Source organism: Corvus kubaryi, unplaced genomic scaffold (assembly GCF_017639235.1).
Source record: "Corvus kubaryi isolate FWS band 111438036 unplaced genomic scaffold, C.kubaryi_AGA036_p1.0 split1-65, whole genome shotgun sequence".
NCBI classification, from domain to species: domain Eukaryota; kingdom Metazoa; phylum Chordata; class Aves; order Passeriformes; family Corvidae; genus Corvus; species Corvus kubaryi.
Window position 1 is genome coordinate 6,485,373 of NW_024582080.1, and position 23,273 is coordinate 6,508,645.

Sequence of the window (23,273 nt, forward strand, 5' to 3'; positions counted from 1 at the left end):
TAATGATGAGTAGATTTGAACAAACCCTTGCTTTACACAAAAACTGTAACAAGCGGCACACCTTTTAAACTTTTATTCTAGGCCCATATTGCTTATTTTTGAATCCACTTTAATTATTTGAATCTGTGTTTTGAGAATAGCCTTATAAGCATTGCCTGAGATCTCACATTTTAAAAAGGACACAGTCAAATGGACCAAACATTTTATATTTATCAGAATTTCAGTTCCGATCCCACACGCAGTTACATAGAGCTGAGTGCGTTAAGCAAATTGCGTAACCATTTGTTAGGCTGGGGAACTGATAAAAAGATCATTTCTTTCGTGTATAAAAATTAGTTTTCCACCCTTTTCCCATTTATTTACTTTATATATTTTCCAGTGGACTGTATGCCTTTTCCCTGATTGCAATAATCTCTTGCTCCCTTCCTAAGTCTAGCCAGGCTCCTCTCTGGCAAATGCAGGACCACAACCACAACTGCTCCTGCCATGGACCTGCAGAGACAGCAAGAAAGGACTCCCCAGAAGTATTCAGATGCACTTTTGGGTACTTTATCTAGGTGAAAGCCCTCAATCCTGCATCAACATGGGAAGGAAATTTATAGAGAAAAATGTTTACGTTTAAGGTTCAGGGCTGCCTATTTTAAACAAGACTCTGTAAGTTGCAACACTCTTAAACAAGCAAGTCAACTGATGAAAATTCAAGCTGACTGTGATATTTTAAATATTAATTTGAAAAAAAATATAGTTCTCCCTAAAAAATAACATTATTATCAAATAACTGATTATGATTTTTTCCTGGATTTATGCAGATTGAAATAATGTGCAATCATTGAGAAATAGGTCTCAGTTCAGGAAGGTCCTTTAAGCAGAGTTGTGATTTTAAACACTTGAGTAATTGGGGACTACTCAGATGTTTACTGAATGGGGACCAAACTGCATAAAGTGCAATGGATTAAATTGCAATCTTACCTCCTTAACAATCAACAAACTTGCACAAATTGATCTTATTTTGCATCATTACTATTTAATGCAATGGATTGTGGAATTTGAATAGAAAGAGGGGAAGTTAAGTTTTGTGACATTAAGCTCACCGTCTCATGAAAAAATATGATGAAAACAGAAAAAATATTTTTTAGGAAAAAGACAACCCTTGCAATTCACAAGAACATTTAAAACTAAGGCATGCACTAAAATCAAGGGAAAATGAACATGAAATTGTGAAGCCTGACACACTGTTGGAAGAACCCTGTGTTCTCATCCTGGGACTGGTATGATAACAGTAGTTTTGTGTGGAAAGAGAACAGAACACATAGATTTAAGAAGTCAGGCCTCTTTAAATTATAAAAATGACATTTCTGTTCCAAGCTATTTATTTTAACAAATTCTTGTCCATCGTCCCCCCACAAAGGCTGAAGGACACGTGCAGCAATGAGACATCCTCTACAAACACATCAGTTACTGAAGTAATAAATGACAAAACGGCATAAATAAGCAAGCGTGCAAAGATGAGAGTCATCACACCCTGATCTTCATGATGCCTAGCAAAGCTATCAGTAAACTCAGCAGCCCATCTCTATGGGAATATCTCCTGTTGCAGTTTTATTCTGCAAAGCCTTAAAGAAGGAAGCCAGCAAAAAGAAGAAAAATAAAAGGGACATTTCCAGGGCATGCAGTTGGAAGGGGTAGTGAATTAAAAGTGAGGGGAAAGGGTTAAAGGAGATGAAACAGTATAACTCAAACACCCATAACATTTGGATTAGCATGAGTTTGCTACAGGGGCACCCAGAACCATACTGAATTAAACAGGAGGTCAGCACACGTCTATGAAGATGGAGTTGTGGTTTTTGTAGTCTGTTAAGCAATCTTTCTTTCACAGTTAACAAGAAAGAGCAAAGATGTATTTGAGAGGTTGTTAATTTTTATCTACAGCAGGAGCAAAGCCATCTTCCATCTGAAAAGTCACCAGTGATAAACATCAACTCAGAGGAAAACAGTCACATGTTATAAATGTGTCTGGCCAGCAGCGAGCAGGTACCACACAGAACTTCCCACAGTCACCACCCTCTGGTAGAGGAGCAGATATGCCCTTGCAGCTACTTTAAACTTTACAACAGCCCAGGGGAAGGGAGAGACAAAAGGGGAAGTAATCCTATGTGGGGGAGAGCAGTAAAGTTCCTCCACAGAGGCAGTAAGAATCATGCAATACCTCTTTCACACAAGTTTTCATCCTTACTGTGTTGACAAAGTATGCAGAGTTAATGGAATCACTCAAATATTGTAGGGTATAGGCAGAAGTATTGTGGAACTACGTAGCAAGGCACTATTTCCATATGGATGTATCTCACAGCACAGGCATTTTGAGACAAAGATTTTTTGGGGGGTTGCATAAAAACTGATGTACAAACTCAGAAACAAATATGCAGAATTCTGTGGTTGCTGATTTCTGTATCATTTGTACAACTCATTAAAATTCTCTATCATTTCACTTCTCTCTATACATTGATAAACTTAAAATTTAGGCCCCAAACTGGCAATGACTGATGTGTTTTTTCTGTCTTCCTCACAAGGTAAATGAGTCCAGAAAAGTTGGTAGGACCACACAGCTGTATTAAATTAAGCTGTAGGAATTAGTTTAATTTTTCAGTTAAATTCAGTCTGATAGCAATAACATAAACTGTCTTAAGAGGTCTCAGACATCAGCTTTAGCAAGATGCTAACAGGAGACAATATGCCACAACAGAAAAGGTAGAGATTACACATAATTTGCCCCTACAAAAGAATGGCCCAAACTCTATAAATAATGAAGTTTCTACACATTAATCATGCACAAAGATACCAAAAGGAAAAAGGACTCAGTTTGAAAAACACTGATACTAGAATTAAGATATTACAAAATTCGTGAAGACTGTTGAGCATGTCAAAAACAAACTTAAAATGAAGCAGAATTTTTGAAAAAGACCTCAAAAATATTTCTAATACAAGACAAAAAATGAAGCACCTGACAGAAATTCAAGCTCACACACACACTCACCTACGCACACACTGAAGGGGGGAGGCAACAGCAAAACTATGATGTTATTCTACAATATAAATTTGCAAGAAGGCATAACATATGCTGGCACATCTGAGTTCAAGTAGCATTCTTACCTGAAGTTCCTGAGTAGCAGATATAACAGATAGAAAAACAAATAGAAAGAATCTATGTAAAATTACTGCATGAAAGACATCATAGACAAACATTTCCCTACAATTTTAACAAATATTATCACAGAAACTTCAACTCTTCAGGATACCTTTCAAGTTTGAAAATAACTATTGCTTGCTTTTACATCTTTAGGAAATTTCAAACAAGTACACCTTGTGGTCTGCAGATGATCCAAGCATCACTGGCCTGTTTAAATCATAGGGGTTTTTTTGAAAGACAGATGTTGCTCTTGCTAGCTTAAGTTTTCTAACACTGGTTTTTTCATGTTTATGAATATACCAAATTCAGATAAGATGTAAATGATAACACTCTCAACTCAGTCATTAGAGAAGTAGCCTTCTACACCAGGCCTGAATTTATTTTTAAAACAGTAAGTTAAGTCTGAAGTAAACTTTGGAATGCAACCCATGGCAACTTGAAAACCACTAAGTAAAAATTAACATTTTTAATTTTACTTCACATAAAGCTAGAGAAGCTTAGTATCTGTTTCATTACCAACTTCAGATGATTAGCATATCAATTAATTTAGGCCTTGGTCTTGAAGTTGGCCACATGTATAAAAAAAATCTTTGCAGAGTCACAGTCCATGAAAGTAAATTCATTTTGAAAGGAATTGTTGTGCACAATTATATATACTCTCTATATGGTTTTAACTCGTGAAGAGAAAGAAGAAATTCCTGAATTTCAGTGGGCAAAAAATTATCAAGTGATGTTCACTCAAAATTGCAGTCCTAGATCCTTGTAATATCTTGAAAGCATTTAAGACACAGAAATTACTGCAGCCAGTATGTTTTTGCCAAACAACCTGGCATTATTGTTCTATCATTTATGCTTGTTTGGAACACTGAAGCTCCTTCAATATTTGTCTAATGTATTTTCAACCATTGCGGCCAACTACCCTTTTGGTTTGGTTTTTTTTTCCTTCCTTAGCAAGGTCATGGGCATCTGTGAGCCAAGATTACTAATTTTGATACAGAAATTCCTGACTTGGAAAAATAAGGACTTTGGGACATTTTTTTTTTCCCATTCTTTCATCCTTTCTCTCAATTGGAAAAAAAAATTCAGATGTATATGAGTTCACACCTGAGTGTTCTGTTTACCTTAAAATTATTTTACTACTGTAATACAAATAGGTAGAAAAATTAATATTTCTTCCTGTGCACATGTTCTTCTCAGAGCTAAGAGTGATAATGGAGAGAATTAATACTAAAATCAAGTCCAGATTATGACAAGCTATTAAACTCTTAGGTTTGCTGAACACCTGAGCCTTAAGTCTTTCAAAAGTACTAACAGTTTCTGAACTTTTAAACAGCAACAAAATTGTTAGACTTGTTTGGTAACAGATATTAATTTTTGGCCTTTCCCAACCAAATAGAAAGAAATACCCCACGTTTGATATTAGCAAGGCTAAAGGGTGTAGCCCCCAAAAATATATCAGTTTTTCAACTTTTTTTTCCCTTCAGCAGTTTCAGCTCAAGGTGAGCTGACAGACTTCACCTGTCAAGACTTGATCTGGATGCTCAGGATTTTGTTTGGCTCCTGCATGAGACGATGAAATCACAGACACCTCAGCAGAGTGGAAGGTACATCTCTAAGTGATTTCATCGGCAGTTGCAGGAATAACAGCAGCCTGAAGGCCTGAATTAATGTTTTGGAGGGTTCCTTATGAACCAACAGCTTTGGAACAATTTCATTTTATACGTTTTTAATCAGCAAATATCTATATTTTGTTGACAATTTAGACTGTTATAAATTGTATTTAAAATAAGTTCACTTAAAAGTAAATTCATCAAGAAGGTACTAGAACAGACACTTTATTTTCCAGTAACAGTTTTGCAGTGTTTCCTAAAGTAGATTCAGAAAGGAAGGGTGTGGTAGTCTTTTTACTGTTATGCTACTGAAATAAACACTGCGTGAACATCATAAATAGTCTGAATTTAAAACTACGTTTATAGTTAAACAGTTAAAGTTTTATGTTACAAGAAGAGAAGTGTTTAGCAGAAGGAGTATAAAAGTTTTAATAAAGAAGCTGTTTCAGAGAAAATATACCATACCTCCCCATCTTCCAGCTCAACATCTAGGAAATCAAAGTCCCTAAAGACTCTGAATTGTTGTTCACTGTTTGAATCATCCATGTTCTCCTGCTCCCTTGTTCCGTCTTCTGAAGAGACCAAGCTCGTCTGGTGCTCAATCAGATCCAAATCACCACAGGAAGAAAAAATCACCTACAATTCAAAGGATTTCTTTTGTTACAAACTGTTCCCTCTGGTTGTTTCTTCCTAAAAGCTGTAATTGGTTATTCAGAAGACTGTATTTCCAGTACACACCTAATTCCTTCACTGAGTATTTTTAGAACACTCTTTATTATTTATGTTGGACAGGTGCCTTCAGATTAAACTTGTACAAAGAAACAACTTCATACTGTGGGAACACATCCAAGAATATTACAGCTACCTCCTAATGGCTGCAGATTGATGTTGCCTGGATGTTTATATACACATATAGGAACAGAATTCAGAGAACTTAGCAGAGAAAATACTGTCAAGGGGATGACATAGTAAGTTCATTAAAAAAAACCCTCCAGTAAACAAGCTGTTAAAAAATATGTCAAGATTAGAAAATACAACAAGCTATAATTTTTTCTTTCCTACTGAGTATACTTGTATCTGCAATTCAGTTGCAAAAATTAAACAGCTCCTGTCTTGCAGAAACAAAGGACCTGTTCTCCATAATACAAGTGACAAACACCATGTTCAAAAACATTGAGAAATTTTCCTTTTTCTGTAGAAAATATTTAATGACTATTGTAAGTGTTTCCCACCCTGGGTAATCAATCACCCTTTTCCTGGCACCAGATAATATTAATTTTTAAAGAGTAACATCAGAACTACTGTCTAATGGAAAAATCAGACACACACAACCCTTTCCCCTCCCATTTTATTTCTGTAATTTAATTTTTTACTTTATAAAGATTCTGGTAATACAAAGGTCATTACTCTCTACCCACTGAGATGGCATAAGTAAAACCTACAGCATCACAGATTCCCACAGGAAAACCACACGTAGCTCTGAAAGTGAATCTTCTTTAAGTGAAAGGGCCATTCACTCCCTGGTCCATATGCTGAGAAACACAGCCTGGGCCAGTACAAAGGATAATGACAGCAATGACTTCAAAACTATGCAAATCTAGTCAGCAACTCTGGGAAACACTGTTCTGTGCTTTCCACGCTAAGGACACAATGAAATAAAAAACTGGTCAATACAAGGCTACTTACTGAAGGGTTTTTACTCAGCCCAACTTCCTGACCACACAGGGAAAGGACATGCACCAGCTTTTCCTTTGTCCTTTTCTAGAAAACAAGATGTTTCTCAAGTGAGCATTTTTTTAACCATCCATTCTCCCTGTGGCTAGAAACATACATTAGCGATTTTTAATTAGGAGGAACCAACGAAAGAATTAGTCATTAAGTGCTCAAAGGATTGCTTTCAGAGCAACTATGCATGAAGGAAACATAAAAATAGCTGTTAATGATTTTGCTGTTTATTATATTTAAATTAGTCTATAAATTCCATTGAGTACAATAAGGAAACATTGGATCATATGCATCACTTTAAAAAGACAGTTCAGAAGCCTGAAATTAAGCACATGCATAATTTTTGTTTTGTAGAATTGGGCCTGAGCCACTGCTATATAACCTGCAATATCAAAAAAGTGAAAAGAGCAATAAATGTGTTTATTCCGCATGGCTTTATTTTAATTTGCAGATAAGCCAAAAATTAAGTTAACCAAAATCACTAAGGTAATCAAATATCACTTCTAGGAAAACTGTTCTTTTTATTCAGTATCCCAAGAAAACAACTTTTAAAGTTGCACAAGTTATCTACCAGCTCCCCTTGCTAATATCTGAACTCATCTGTCATTTTTACTTAAATCTGACCTAGACTTAAGCGGTCTTAAAGAGATGCATTTCCTGCAAGCTGAAAGAAAACCAGCTTTGGGATAGAAGATGGGCATAACTCAGTCCATTTTTGAGTCCAAGAAAGACACACAGCACACACAGTCAGATGTTGTGCTGCCTCTGCCCCAGCCAGCCAGGAGCACTGCACAGGACACAGAGGGCACAAGCATTTAAGGACCCAAGTATATGTTGATTCAGCTGCTCTGACTGCAACTTACTAATGAATAGTGAGCTACCTACCTGAGAGTACTGGGGTCTCTTCCAGCTCACAGGAACAAGGACATTGGAGTTAGATCCTGATGAGGTTGAAGAAGTACTTCGGGTGACAGCCATTGCCCTGGGTTTACCATCTCGCCCAGAAGAACTCTGCAGCTCATCATACCGTCTCCCAATAATTGGAGTCTTAAATAAAGAGTAATTATTCAGTAGCACCCTGCTTCAGGATGAACTTTTAAGAACCATATTGCTTCAATTGAAGGAAAAGATTATTTTGAAGATCATATGCAGGGATAAAACAAGGAGTGCAGCAAATTTCACATCACTTGGTATGTTTCCTATTTTCCAGTGTGAATGTCTGAGTAACAACTGCCATACTTAGTAGCCAGAGGTTATGTTCATGGATAGATAATACCCAAAGCAACTGTCACTAGTTCCTGACACAAGAACGAGCAAAAACCCCAGAAAGTTTATGAAGTTAATTTCAAATCTGCACTTCTTGCACACATTTTTTTTTTCCCCAAGCATGTTGAACACTTTGGCCCTTTTCCAAAAGGTATTGAAATGCTATCTTGGATTGACAAGAGGATGTCTCAGCATTTTCTAGAACTATACTGACAGGAAAGCAAATAGTACGATATGCCTTTCTATGCTTGTATTTCCTTTTAACCTCAACAGCTCACTATTATCTATATGAAATAATCTATAATGCTGCAAACAATTCTGTAGCTTCATACAATATAGTGAGTTGCCCATTAATGGGACCATTCAGTTCTATAAAGTTACAAGGTGCAAGGATTTGCAGGATAAAGACTGCTGTAAGAGAGTCCAGTCAGAAGTCAGAATTAAGGTGTTAAGTAGGAAAACTACAAAAAGTACCTCTGAGATATCAAAATGAAACTCTAAAGTCTTCCCTGGTAGCTCCTTGGAGGCACTGTTCCACACTCGATGTATTTCCATTTTTGAAAGATCACTATGTTGATAGGAAGGTAGAACTAAACTGGCGGAACGAGAAACTACCAATTTCAGGATATTCAAGGCTTCTCTCCAGTGAATGCTCTAGAAATAATATATTTACTCAGCAATCAGAAAGCAAGATTCACACACATTCAAGATTATTTACATTTTACAGTCATATTTTTTACCACATAATTAAAGTGTAGAATCGGAATATCCCTATTCTTTGTCTCTCTTGGTCAGTGACAAGGTGCGTAATTGCAGAATAATTTCAACAACAGAGACCAAGACTTGCCTAAGGTGTCACTGTTAGGGAACTGGCCTGCAAGCTGGGAGACCTGTGGACAAAGCCAACTTGGCAGAGGATTTAAAATCTCCTACCTGAATGCCTTAATCAGTATGAATAAATACGAAGGCCATAGCAGAATCCCCATTTAATAAAAAAGGTGACTTGACACAAGTTTTTACCTCTGTGAATTCCTAATACTCCCATATATTTTTCACTTGTCAGGAATTAGGTACAGAAGTCTCTGAAGAAAAGCGCTTATGCTACATCTTCCTTGTGCTAATAATTAAAGAATGGTCACTCAGGCTCTGGGTGGTATTAAGGTTTCTCCGAGGTACTCCAAGGCTGAAGCCTAACCCTTCCCTCACAGTGAACATACAGCCAGGCATCTTCTCCAGGGATGCACAGGCTATGAGGCATCAGGGTGTTTATGAACTTTGTACCACACTAGACACTTGAAGCCCTCCCTGCTAATCTAGTCGTAAATTCTTATGCAGAAAATCAACTTACGATAGTAAATGCTGCTCCTAAGTTCCTATAGGAATGTAAAAAAAGACATGGTATTTACCTGTACATATTTTTCAATGGTTTTTAGCACTTCCATGTTAAACTGCTTCACAGGAATAGCTGACAGGTCCATATAACTAAGAAGACTGTAGATCATCTGTAAGAGGGACTGTTGCATACTAGGAAGGCCCTTTTCTAGTAGCTGTTAAAAGAAAAGTGAATGTAACAAAATTTTGAGACATTTCTTCTTAAGCAAAAAGCTCCTAGTTTCACAAACACCAATTGTACCCTTCATCTCTCTTCACTCACTGATTTTGCAGTGCCATTTTACAATAATTTCACAATTGATGATGATACAGGCATGAAGCAAAAAAGAGCTTAAGTTAGGAGCCAAATGCCAGCCTGTTTTATTTTATATATGCCTGCCCTAACTTATCCAGAAAACACATTCAGCAGTTGAGTAAACTGGTAAGTAAAATTTACACTGTAATTGGGTAAGCACATCCAATAAAAACAGGGGAGGATCCTTTTACATCTACATTTGCTGGAAGTCAGTGAGAAAAAAGAAACATGATGAAGAAACAAAACTACTACTATTCACACATCAGTAAATATTTATCAAATACACTTCACTGCCAGTGCTCACTGACTGTAAGTGCCAAAGAAACATTTTCTGTTTAGGAGGATGTGGAGCCCCTGGGCTCTCTTACTGTACAGATTAATACAAAGAAGGGCTTGATCCTGGAGTTTTCAGACACCTGAGTGTAGATCCTAGAATATCACAATGAACCTTGGAAATGTAACTGTGCTCATATATATACATGACAGTAATTCCAGAGGCATACGGACAGCCATGATTTGTTTGTATATGTGTGAAATATCTCAGTTGAAAACATCCTGGAAGGCAGGATGTTCTTACACTGGTGACAGGCACTGTCCCACCCCACAAATTTCAGAGGCAATCAAATGTTATTGCTGGAGGTTACCAGAGCCTCAATCCTAAACACCATCCTCCCAATTCAGGCTGACAAAAAAGTTCTAACACGGGCTACTAGAGTTATTGGGATCTAGAAAACAATTGCTCATAAAAACTCTAAGATGCCTCACGCCTTCCACCACAGGAAAATTTCAATTCTTATCCAAGTGGACTTTAGTAATTTTTTAGATATCCTTCTAAGGATATAGAAGGATAAGGCCTCTCCTTTTCTTAAATTAGAATGCGTCACGCCAGTGAAAATGGAACCTATCTTATCCCACTAAATATCTTCTGATTTCTTTCATCAGCAAAAGTGAGTACCAATTAGTGATTCATAAAACAAAGTGAGCAAATTCCATTAACAGCACAATAAAGGGAACTCATTATAGTTATCTATTCCTCTACAAATAGACAGGAAGAACTCTTAAATTAAAGGTACTACACAGCAATGTGCTTCAGCCCTTAGATACCTTCAGCCCCTCAGATACCTTTACTGAGAGAGAAAATATGCTTAGAAATTCTTCTTCAAAACAGGGTTACCGAGTCTTTTTCTGCCTTCTATTAAGATCTTGCAATGGAAAGTTTGATTCCTTGTTTGCAAATAGTTTATGTGATCCAGCACATCAGCCAGTACACCATTTCAGTGTAGGATTAGAAAAAACTATCTGGATGACAGAAAGAAATTGTTTTGTTCTCTGACAGACACTACTGCATCAGACAACACCTTTTGGGATAGGAAAAGGAATTCTTGGGAAATAATGGGAATTTTGTCTCAACTGCTGTTTAGAAAGCTGTTATAGGAACCTTATGTCTGAAAGTTTCTAATTTCCATTACAGTTGGTATAAATTTGTTGTCAAAAGAATTGAATATATGTGGCGGTCGGTAGTCCAAGTATGTACTTAAATACATAATGAATTCATAATAAGAAAGAATATTTTGCTTTAAAGAAAGAATAGCAACCTTAACATGCATTTAGTACAATATGAATTCTGTTGCTGCCAGAAGTAACAAAAATAGCAGCAAGATGGAGTTGTGATAACACATCATTTGGATAAGAGGATTCCAGGACAAGAAGTTTCCACTGTATTTGTAAGAAGAAATACAACTGTTCTCAGAATTTATTTATATTTTTGACTCTTGTACATACGACCTTTTTTTAAGAATTGTGGATTCCTCTCTTATGTGCGGCTACTATTGGGGTCTCATCTAGGTTCAGGATCCCACATTGCGTTAGCAACATTTGCCCCCTTCCTGAAGCAGCAACTAACCCAGAACTAAGTGGAGAAGAAAGCCTTCTCTTTCAAGGGCTGCCTGGACTTCTACTGCTGAAGACAGTTCCTTTTGCCCCTCCCAGTGTGGCAGGGGGTGGGAAGAAATACTCAGCTCTGAGGCAATGCCATGCAGTCAAACAAATGTTTTGAGGAAATAAAGAGGGCATTTCAAAAGCCATGTGATAGACGAGCCATTACTGGGATAATGCCTGATCTAGGGAATGCTTCCCCTTGCAATACAGATGGTTTAGTTTCTAGTGATTCTTTGGTTTTGAGCAGGTTATAAATGCTTATATTTTTATCACAAGCAATCCTCCATCTAAAAAGGAGGAGGTGGAAAAATCTACCATAAGCCTATTACTATGCACTACGGATTCTTGTCCCTTCTCTATTAGTAGCATTAGCTATTTAAGTTCGAGCATGACCCTGGTCACTAGTTTAACATGACCCATGTCAATTCAGATATACTCCTAGAACGAGTGTGCTGTCATGATAAAAGTTTAAATTTTAAAAATTAATCTGCAAAAATCTAGCATAAAACCAAAGTAAGTGTTCAGTAATATGTTTGCATGCTGATCTGATTTTGGTTCTGGAGGTTGAGAGTTCTACTGCACTACTGAAGAGTGATTTTCCCTCATCTGTAGATTGAGATCTCCCAGTAGTTTTCTAGAAGAAATTAAAATTTTTCATTAATGGAGCATATGTAAAACTGAGCAAGGAGCACTACTTGTCATTGTAAGATCTGGATAATAACAGAGCTGGATTTTATGCTAGAATCATACCCCTTGATGACAAGCAATGACCTGCCATCAAACAGGTTAAATACAAAGTTTTGTCTGAACAGCAATAATTGAAACTTCTACCTTCTGCTGAGAGCATTTGTTTTCATAGTGTTAACTTGTGGTACACATCTCCTTCTGAAGCAACACCTGTGTTTGGAAGGGTCACTGTTGCAATACAATTTTCTTTGTTGTTCTTAAGAACTGCCTGTCTCACAATTTCCTTCTGTCCCAAGTGTTGGCGACTGAACCAGGATTGTTAAAACTCAAGGCCGTGTATGGCTATAACATTCAAGGGAAGGTTGCCCAGTGGGGCTGTTAGCCTACTTGGCTTTACCTATTGACAGGATATCCCACAGCTGGTTTATAGGAGACAGGGGCACATTGTTTATCCTGACCTGGGGACTAACTAAGAAGAAAAGAGGAAACATTCTGAAAGCCGGAAAAAAATATATTTCAAGGCCACAGCAGGCTGAATAAGATGGTTTCTTGTCTCTTGCTACTCCACCAGACTGGCAGCTACTCTATGCCCATATAAATATTCTCCAGACATGACTCAACAGAGCTGCAGTCAATGTAAATACAGTGAAAGGAAGTCAGTGCTTACAACTCTGTCATCCTGCTGCTGATAGTGCTATGTGAGGAATGTGTCTTAATTACAGTAGAAAACCTGCCTGACTTGCTGTTGACACAGTAAGTGGTGCCAATCTTCAGCAAGGGGGAACTGCACAGAAAAGAGGCTCCACATGCATGTCTCAACCCATTTCAAGGGGAGCAAGATCATGAGCAATGGCCTTTGTGGAGGTGCTGCAGCACTAGTGACCATACAGAGAGCACTGAAGGGAAAAAAAAGGGGCAAATGCTTTCCTAAGGCTGGGAAAGCAAAGGAGAAAGAATTTGAACACCAACATTTTTATAGCATTTCTTTATTACAAATATAGTTCTTATAGTATTTTTTTATTAGAAATACAAGCTTCTGATGTGAAGAAGACACTTGACTCTGGAGGGTTCAATGTCAGAAAGAGCTCTTGATTTGAAGAGCTAATAGTTCTCCAGAGTCTTTCGACTTGAAAAGAGACTGAAAAGCCTCAAGGCCATGTTTTTGGTTCCTACAGGGGAGTCATGGCTTTCACCATCAGTTAAGATCATATGTGATTGTTTACTTAGAGCCTCCATGTGCAAACAAGGTGAAGAATTGCAGCTTGAGGCAGCAGGGCCTCGTTGCTCTGAAGCCTTAAGTGAGTGTGGGAGCAGCACCTGGCCTTTCAGGCTCTTAAAAATTTGTGAGTGGCCAGTATCAGAGATGCCTGAGGAGTTTTTATAGATCCTGTGGCAGAAGCTAGTTAATTTATGTAGAGAGGTGGGTGTCAACCTCTTCTCCAGAGCACCAATTGATAGGATAAGAGGAAATGGTCTCAAGTTAGGCCAGAGAAGGTTTAGATTGACTGTTAGGAAAAATTCCTTCATGCAAACATTTGCCAAGCATTGGAACAGGCTACCCAGGAAAGGGGTGGACTCACCATCCCTGGAGGTATTTAAAAGATGTATAGATGTGGCAGTGAGGGAAATGGTTTAGTGGTGGACTTGGCAGTGTTAGATTTGGGGTTGGACTTGATGATCTTAAAAGTCTTTTACAGCCTAAAAATGATTCTGTGATTCTGTGAATACAGAACTGTCTTGTCCCTGGATGAGAGGGGAGACTGAAGGCAACTCAGCAGGGAAGGGATAAATCTGAGAACCCGGTAAGAAAATGTTGTCCTGAAAGTGATCTGACAATGGGGTCAGAATATCAAGCAGCCTTATGCTAAAGAGCAGAACTGAACCTTGGATCCCCAGTAACAGCACTGCATCAGCACTGTACTCCACACGTGAAAAATGTTAGGAGTAAGCAATGAACACAGGAAAACATTTGTAGCAAGATAATACCATTCAGTATTAGAGGAATGCATATAAATTTGCATCAAGAACCAGATCCTTATGTAGCAGATGATATCTTATTATGTTGCTAAACCCTTGTGGATATAGTCTTCTGATTTTCCTCAATGGGATCTAAATAAATGTCCAGTTTCCTCTCACTTTCACAGTGGAAAATCCAACTGGCTGATGAAGGAATCTGCTTTCAGATGTATCAGCTTTTGTTTTAGCGTTCAATATTGATTTTTTAAAGTAATTCTGTGGGTTTTTTCTGCCAGTTTCTGCTTTCATTTTTTAATTATAAATAACAGATGCAGAGCTCCCAGTAATTTGCTGGCAGACTTTATCTCTTTGGGCTGTAGGGCAACAGAAGAGTTAGAACAGTAAAAAGTTTTTGAAAGCTTACCTCAGCCAAATATGTAACCATACTCAAAGTAATATCAGCAAATGCTTCATGAAGGTAACGGCAAACCACGTTTACCCAGGTAGCACAGTCCCTTGTATAGCTGTGTGTTTTATAAAGGGTCATGACATGTGCAAGATTTGATAGCTTGGGATTCTTCTCCTCCAAACAAACCTAATTAAATATAAACATCAAAACATATCAAAAACAAGGCAACAGCATTTACAGGGTTTGAGGATGTACAAAATGGTAAATGATTTTGATACCTGAGCAATCCTTTCGGCTATATCTTTACAAAACTGGTTTGGGTTGTCAAAGTGCTGAATTAAATGGGGCAGGAGACACAAAACATTCAATGGAAATCCTAGAACAGGAAAATATAGAACAAAATGGATATTTTGGCCAGCAAGAGCCACAGTCATCTTTAAGTTGGTGTTTCATGGGAGGTCACGGTTTCAACATTACATTAGCCATAAACTCACACAGACCCTGTCAAGTTGTTCACACCCCTGGCCACACCACTTTTGTCTTAAAGGGGCCTTAATTTGAAAATCCAATATGTCACTTAGGCAACAATACTCTTATAAAGCTTGAGCCTATTTCTGCAAACACTACTGCACATTCCTGTTACAGATCATATTTATCTTTTCCACTTAACTGGCTTATTGACAGTCTTCACCAGTGGCATTTTCACTACAGCTGCTAAAACACAAAAGAAAATTCAGTAAGTATTGATTAATAAACAATTATTCTGGTCAGCTGCCAGGCACCGCTTCCATTGTTTTATACTGTTCAAGGTAATAATAATGAATCACAATTCTGATACAACAGGTCAATGGGTACTTTTGAAGCTAGGACAGAGCTCCTGCACCAAGTTCCAGGTGCTGTAATTAATTAAGTGCTGCCTGAAACTGGGATTCAGCTCTTCTGCACCAACTCACAGCTCAAGGTAGTTGATGAACTACCTGCAGCAGGTGTAACAGAGAACTATAACAAAAGCTGCTCTAGTTCAGGTGGGAGCTCAGAAGTCAACAAACTGTATCTGGACACAATCTGTTTTTTGAAAAGAAAGAATTTGTTCTATGAAAATAATTTTCTAACCGTTCATTCCCTCTCATTCTATACAATTAAACAAGTTGCTGAAATTAGGATCACGGTTTCCCTACTCCTCCTCTGTATTCAGGGAAAAGGAAAGATGCCTCCAGATGGTACTGTCACAGCTATTCAATGTGTAAATTATCCAGCCAAAGTCTGGAGCACAGGCACCACACAAGTGCTTAGATATGGGCAGACTGTTCATGGCATTCAGCCCTTTACTCTGTGTCTAGGCTTGTTATGACTTAGTTGTGAAGCCTGGACAGCTGTCTTAGTATCTGTGCTTCTGACCAAAAAGAGGAGTAAAAATCTGGAACAATACAGAAACTCTCTTCAAGACATGTAATTAAGAAGTGGTCACAACCTCAGCTAAATAATGGGGAATTTCAAAATGTCATCTTATTTCCTTATAACGCAGGCCTCTCTCCTCACTCACTATTGTGCTATTGTAGTTTATCTAGAGTGTACGAGAGTTTTTGATATTTATATTTTTAGAGAAAATTCCATGAAACACTAATTTAAAATCAAGCAGTTTGACATAGTCTGAAAACAACTGAACAGAAAAACTGACCAAAGTAGGTAATAGAAGTTTTGACAGCATCTCCTTACATGTTTACTTTGTCAGCGCTTAGAAACTTCATATGCTGCTAAACCGTAGAATTGAAATGCTAAATAATACATGATTTCTCTCCTCAAAAACATTATTGTGCAATAGATTCACTTTCTAGAAACAGGTCATTATTTCTATGAAGTTTCAAAAAAAGCTCACTCAGCTCAAGCAAAAGTACATTATGTTCTATTCAAAGAGAAAGAAAAATTGCTATTTTCGGCTTTGTTCAGATAGCTGAATGAGGTTTGTCACCAAATGTCAATGCAACAGATACTGAAAGAGAGGAAAGCAAAACGGTTTTACCTATAGCTTGAGAGGAATCCACCATGGATATTCGAGACACTGGTGTCAGCAAACTAAAGAGCTGGAGTGTGAGATCAGTGGTAGTAAGGGAGGTGAATCCTTTCAGGAGTAGCTGCTGAAGTCCTGAGAAATCTGCCCATTTCAGCTGCCCTTGCAGTTTCTCTAACTTCTCCCTGTTTTCAGCTTTATCTAGTGGCAAATGAGCCAGAAGTTTATTCAGCAACCGCAGTGCCATGAGGTACTCAAATTCAAAATCTGATTCCATCAAAGCCACCGCAACCCAGAAGATGGTGGCCAGTAGGTTGGTTGGATTGTTAATATGGGATGGATCAGTGAGACTGTCCTTTAGAGAGGATGAACTTCTTGTTTTAGAGGACAGGCCTTGCTGCGTGCATGCTTGAATTCTGTCTAGTGTGGCACTGCGTGGTGGGTCCGAGCACTTGTCCACATCTCCAAACTTTTTGGGTACAGAGAAGCTCCTCTGGTGCCTACTTCGCTCAGCAGTGGCTGTGTTGCCACTTGCAGGATTCACATTCAGCTGCCCTGTGCTCTTCCGGTTTGCAGTCAGTTTGGTGTTTGATGTTAAATCTGGTGAAGATGAACTGAAACCAAGATATATAACATCCATCACATTGTGTGAATGCACAGCTTGAAAGGGTACACAGTGGATGCAAGCTGAGTATTTATCAAACTGTAAATAAATATTTAAATGGGAAAAGTAGAACACCAAACCATCTATTGCATCCTGCCTTTTTTTTCTAGAAGACAGACCCAGGCCCACAGACATGACAGAAATGAGATTCACATGGCACTGCACCAAACCAGAGCAGGATAGCCTACAGTCTAGACAGGCAAGAACAACAAGGGGATAAGAAATACAGAGCTCTGAAGTGACTTATGGCAATTCCCAATGGGACAGTGCCAGAACTGAAAACAGCTCTGGTCTTTAAAATGCCCTCATCAATGGAGCAAGGCCTGAACTTGGCACAGCTGCAGGCAAATGCACAATTGCTTACTGGGTAATGTGAGAACCTTGGACAGAAAAAACAGCGTATCTTAAGCAGAACCACAAATATAACACATTATCCTCAAGAAACCTGTCATGTGGTTGCCCAGGCTCTGGCCAGTACAAGTCCTTCAGAAAATTTTTTGTCATTGCATCGTCCCCTGCCTGTATCCTAAGATCTCTTCAAGATGGTTTAGGGAAAGTGTAGGTATTTCAATTTCAGTGACTAATGCCTCCTCATGGACTACCACATGATGATATTAACAATACCTATCAATTATCTGTACAGATGAACATGCTGTGTTGATACTGAAAAGTGAAGTTTGTTATGGAGAACAGCTAATTCCTGACTCTCTGATCCCATTCCTACCTCATATACTAGGAGTCTCTACTGTCTATAGTACTTGAAGAGAATCTTATCCTAGAATCAAGTGTCAGGGTAAAATATATTGCATCCCACTGCTTTCTGGAATGTTTCTTGTTCTTTGTTCCATCTTGGTCTTTGCTGAAATGTGCACTAAAGAAAGATAAACAGCTCTTAGTTTAGAAAGTAGAAGTGTATTTACCCTGCTCTACTCTGTCCCAAAGCACTCCTTGGGTTCTGCCATGGCACAGCACTGTGCCTACTAGCTTCAGAAATTACTGCCCTGGAATTTTTGTGCTGCACGTAAAGCATGGTAACTTATAGATGTTTTAAAAAATCTATTACCTATTCTGTTGTTACTATTAGGAGTCAGATACACATCCATCTCCCTCAGTACTATCAACAGCCATGTTACAGAAGGAGCCTGAGACTTCCCTCCATGTACAAAGGTCTACTTTCAGGCCAAGGTTTCATAAAGATGGCTGATACACCAAGCAAAATCCATGTCTACATGGGACAAAATTCCCCCTAGTTTTATTGAGGAGAACAAACCATGATCGTTTACTTCTTGGGGAATACTTCACCTGAGAATGACATGTTGTATGAAACCAGTATTACAAAACCTGTGTTCCTTCCCAGATATGTTTTCAGGTATATGATACAAAGGTGCAAAAATACAATATTTTTAAAGGATGTTAAAGTAGGTTATATCCAAGTGGCAGCAAGGTAGAATTTACAACACGTTGTGAAGTTTTATTAGTTCCATCAACATTATTTCAACTATGGCAAAATTTGGCTGAAATGTGCTCATAGTCTGGTTCTTGGAAAGTTACAAATGAGCTCAGTCTTATGAAAATTGTTTTTTCAATGCAGAACTGCACACTTAATGTCATGAAACATTAAAAAAATTCAGTTAGGAGAACAGATTCTTACCGTGATAACACCGTCAAAAGATCACTGTTCTTCAAACAGTCAGACAGGTTGTCCACTGCAGCTTCCAAAGTAAGTAGTGCCTCCATTACATACCCCTATCAATGCAGGAGGTTAAGCATTTTAACAAAGACATTAAAAAAAGTAACATTTAAAAATCTTCAGTTAATAAAAGGAACAGGCACCTACTGAAAACCTATAATTTCTCCTGAAAAAACCCCAACATTCACATCAAAGCCACTGCCCTGAACATTAAAATGTCACTACAAGCGTGTTTTATTTTCTGCCTCTGAATGATCTATGAAGCTATGCAAGAAGGGCACATATCTCATCAAGGGATTGGTAATGGCACAGTGAACCTCTGACTTGCAGGTCACTGATTTAAGTTCTACACAAGCAGTTGTGACAGAGTATTACTGTCATCTTGTGGCAGTTTCATTACCTAAGTAAAATATGGATGTGATGTCAGTCTATTCCTTACTGAGAGCCAGTATTTCCCTTTATTAAGTCTTGAATCTTGCAATAAATAGTCTCTGATTGTAAAATTTCAGACTGTTTAGCTAAACAGAGTGAACATCATAGTGCAGTGAAAGGTCTGTATTGAGTTAAGCCAGTGTAAGCTTTGTACTATTATGGATGGTGTGGATTTCCTTATTCCTAAACATGTTAGCATTTGAAGAATGAGATGGTGTCTACTTCATGTTGTAAGATTACATCACCAGATAGATGATGGATTCCTTAAGCACAAATTAATGAAGCTGAAAAGGAAAAAAGAGTCATCACAAAGATTTCATTTTGAGTGACAATTTTTCTATTTTCAACTAATATTTTCTAGTTCTTCTCTTTAGAGCTATATAAGATTGTAACAGCCTGAAGAAAGCTTAGATAAGGTACATATGAACTCAGCAAACTCAGAAGTAACATTTCCTAAGGCCACATTCTACTCCTCATCGCATGACTCCACAACACCTTGTTAAAATGGTAATTTTAAATTAAGTATGCATTGAATCAACAGTTCTAAGAAGCATTATTTACACATGCATACCTGAATCTCATCTCCATGCTCTCCAATAACTTCCACCAATCTTGACAGGAGGTCAGACAATGCGTGTGCAGAAAGCGGCTGCTTTAGGGCCCTGAATATCTGGAAAGAGCGACCAGCGTAATGTCTGGAAGAGCTTGAAAGTGCTGTTTGTAAAGCAACTTCACTCAGATGCTGCTCCAAATGAAAACCTAAGCAAAAGAAAAGGGTGTCATTTTTTTTTTCCTTTTTACTACAGACTTTACTGTGGGTCATAAACAGGCTGAACCTACTCTGTGAGGAGGATATGCTTGTTAGCGTACACTGCAATCACTGTGAGAAATGGAGATGCAGAAATGTCTGTGCTTTGGAGAATCTTACATTTATTTTGCACAGAATGCAAGAAAATTAACTCCAAAACAAATTTCTGAGTCTGAAATTAATAACCTGATTTATTTTTTTACAGTTCCTGGACAAACTTTCAAGCCATCCACTGTTCTTGCTGGCAGCAATAGTAACTTCTGAAAATTCCCAAACCTAAAGCCAAGTTGAATTAGGAGTCTTTCTATTAGCTTCAGAAGGCTTTGGATAAGATCTTTAATATAAATACTGATGCTGCATTCTGCTTTGATCTTGGAAGATATTTAATTAGTGACTGTGTTGGTTTTCAAAATACAATCAGCACATTTCCTAAGTTCTAAAAACATAATAAATGAAAATTAAATTTTTATTGCCAGAAGAAATTTAACAAAGTACATTTACTTAGTAGCTGTGATGTATTTTACCAACAGGACACAGAAGAGATTTTATCTGGCAGAACCAATCAAAAGGCTTTCTACCAACAGCTTTGAAGAAATATTCAGTTCAACATTTAGCCACCATTTAATCTAGCATGACTGTTCTAAAGCAATTCTTTCATATGTCATACGTTCTTGTTAAGACATATTTATTGTGCTTCTGCATAAGCAGATCTACCAAGTCATGGGATAAACATTAAGTGTGACCACAAGGGAATATTTTTTTAGTTATGAAAGGAAATATTTACCACCTGACTTGGAATCTTTAAATACAGATACAACATGGCGGAGAAAATTAGTGAGCTGTTCAGCACTCTTGGTGTTCTGATTTTTGGGAGTGATATCTTCATGGCACCAAAGTGGACCAAATGCCCTTAAAGAGATACATAACAAAGTGCAAAAATTGAGTTATCTGAAATAAATGTAATCAGTTAAAATATATAATCTTTACAGCCCCTTAGATACTTACAGGGTGATGACCTGGAAAACATGCAACTGAACAGAATTTTAAATACAAATAAAGAAATATTCCCATGCTGTAAATTTTAAAATATAAGCTATGCTGTGTAAAGAGCAGCATAAACAAATCCCTGTTTTTCAATTTAAGATTGTGCCTACAATCTGCTGGCTGTGGTTGGTAGTTAATATTAGTTTCACTATGGCCTTTCACTATGGGCTGTACAATTTATGTCTTATTTTATAATAATAAAACTGTCTTCTTCCATTAGTTCATTGCTGAACATAAAACTATAAGTCAATTAAACATTTTGTTTCTGTCAGACAAGATTTTTTTCTGTTTTTTTCTGACACTGTAGTGCTTTTAAGTACCTACCTACTAAGGTACATATCAATAAAAGAGGAATGGGAGTCTGCAATTACTATTAAAGCTCAGTCATTTTCCTTTAAGTTGCTTCATGAAAGTATGCATTTCGAGCACAAACATATCTTCTGCTTATCTGCATTACCTGGTTGTCAGGAACTCAATTAATTTGTTTGCTTTCTCATCTGATTCAGCTGCAGTGTCCATGTCCTCAACTTCTTGTGTAATCTGTGGGAGATTTCCACTGCTGCCTCCCAGACTGATACTGGAGGAGGTAGAGCTGGAGCTCAAGCCAGAGTCTGGCACTGGAGAGGACTGGTATTCCCGCAGAAAGTCAAAGCCACCTGCCAGCCAAAAGGGAGGAGATAAAGATGGAATGCACTGTTGGGCCAGCTTTGCAGATGGAAGTGTCTGCCAAGCAGCTCTTTTCAGAGTCAGCAGCAAAAACCTTCCACTGGGAAATGTGGGGAAAACCTGCAGAACACAACAACCCTCAAATGCTGATGGGAGTGAAGATGGTACTTTGTTTCTAAATGTGGAGAATCCAGTCTAAAATGAAAAATATCAAGGCCAGATTTCTTTTTTTACTGCACAAGGACAACAGTACTTGGAAAACAAATATTCTAGGGCGTTTTACATTCAGAAGTAGGACTTTTCATAAAGTGAATTTAGAAGTTGGCAAAGTGCATGCGAAGTTCACTTCTCTAGGCTAGTCTGATGTGGAAAAAAACTGCAGGGTGGAATTTTTAGGACAATTATGCTGTCTAATTTTACAAATGTAATGGAAATCAAGACACAAATATTTAAGGCTTCTGTTCAACACCTTTAGCAACTGTAACCACTGGACTAGTCATGCAAAATATTTTCAGCATTAGGATGAAATACCTGAGTAAGAGCTCTGCTACGTCAAAAGCTTGCCACAGTTTCAGAGCTAAAATTAGAAACTAAGACCTGTTTTCTTAAGGTTAGACTTTCAATCATGTTAGGCTGTATCTACAACAGAAAAAAATGGCCTTGTGGGAAAAATGGGAGCAGGACAAAATCCATTGCAAATCAGAAGACTCTTAATTTAGTTGCCTGACATTATGTGGAACAAACCTGAGCTCAAGTGTTTTCAGTTAGGATTCTTTGCTATAGCTACTCACCCACACTCTCACTCTTTATATTAGCTTCTCAAAAACCAGTCCAAAATACCAAGTCTTGATAACTTCTTGAACTTCAGAGGGCCAGACTCAGGGTACCAATTACATTTTTCAGATGCAATAATGAAAACACTTTTTCATTTTGGCAGAAAAGCAGTAATATAATTTTAATGTAAGAATTTTATTCTGCATTTAATAATTCATAGGTATGCCCTGGAAAAGAAATCTTTGGCCAAAATAATTAATCAACCTAAAATACCTATCCCGTCTGCTCATTACTTTAAAATAATTTTGTTGTGTCTCAGAAAAAATAATAAGCTATCAAGTAATATTCTTTATAAAGCCAAATTACTTATTATTTCCTAAGGAAACATGGAAACACCACTAATTTGAGAATCTTTACTTTTCGTTTTTCACTGTATGGTAAAGTTCTTCACCCTCTTGCAACAAATAATCCTACATCCATAACTTTATATTGATTCTCTGATTCCTTCAAAACTCAACGGTACACTTGCTTTCAGTAATATTATATGACAACAGAAAATCTAACTAGCAGCTTTCTGCAAACTGTTCCCAACCAGCTCCTTAAAACAGGTAGATTGCTAAAAGTAATAGAACACTGACCTCAGCAGAGGTCTGAAGTAAGCCTCCTAATGCGGAAACAGATTTCAGGACAGAAATGAAATGTCTCAGTGGTATAAAGGAGGGTGT

At 37.7% G+C, this 23,273-nt stretch overlaps 1 protein-coding gene across 11 annotated transcripts in view; it reads right to left on the bottom strand.

The window, feature by feature from the left end:
* The window catches only part of FRY (FRY microtubule binding protein), a 227,714-nt gene that overhangs the window by 26,397 nt on the left and 178,044 nt on the right, over window positions 1-23,273 (bottom strand). For 6 of the 11 annotated variants that reach the window (XM_042014107.1, XM_042014100.1, XM_042014096.1 and 3 more), the window contains 13 exons: window positions 21,566-21,764; window positions 20,849-20,973; window positions 19,828-20,015; window positions 18,786-18,880; window positions 16,483-17,084; window positions 14,741-14,838; window positions 14,478-14,648; window positions 9,192-9,332; window positions 8,260-8,439; window positions 7,405-7,566; window positions 6,481-6,555; window positions 5,260-5,430; window positions 3,148-3,156 (listed from right to left, as the gene is read on the bottom strand). In XM_042014107.1, the coding sequence (XP_041870041.1) occupies window positions 3,148-3,156; window positions 5,260-5,430; window positions 6,481-6,555; window positions 7,405-7,566; window positions 8,260-8,439; window positions 9,192-9,332; window positions 14,478-14,648; window positions 14,741-14,838; window positions 16,483-17,084; window positions 18,786-18,880; window positions 19,828-20,015; window positions 20,849-20,973; window positions 21,566-21,764 (2,216 nt within the window). The remainder of the gene's footprint in view (window positions 1-3,147; window positions 3,157-5,259; window positions 5,431-6,480; window positions 6,556-7,404; window positions 7,567-8,259; window positions 8,440-9,191; window positions 9,333-14,477; window positions 14,649-14,740; window positions 14,839-16,482; window positions 17,085-18,785; window positions 18,881-19,827; window positions 20,016-20,848; window positions 20,974-21,565; window positions 21,765-23,273) is intronic. The other 5 variants (XM_042014097.1, XM_042014103.1, XM_042014101.1 and 2 more) reach the window with 3 other exon arrangements.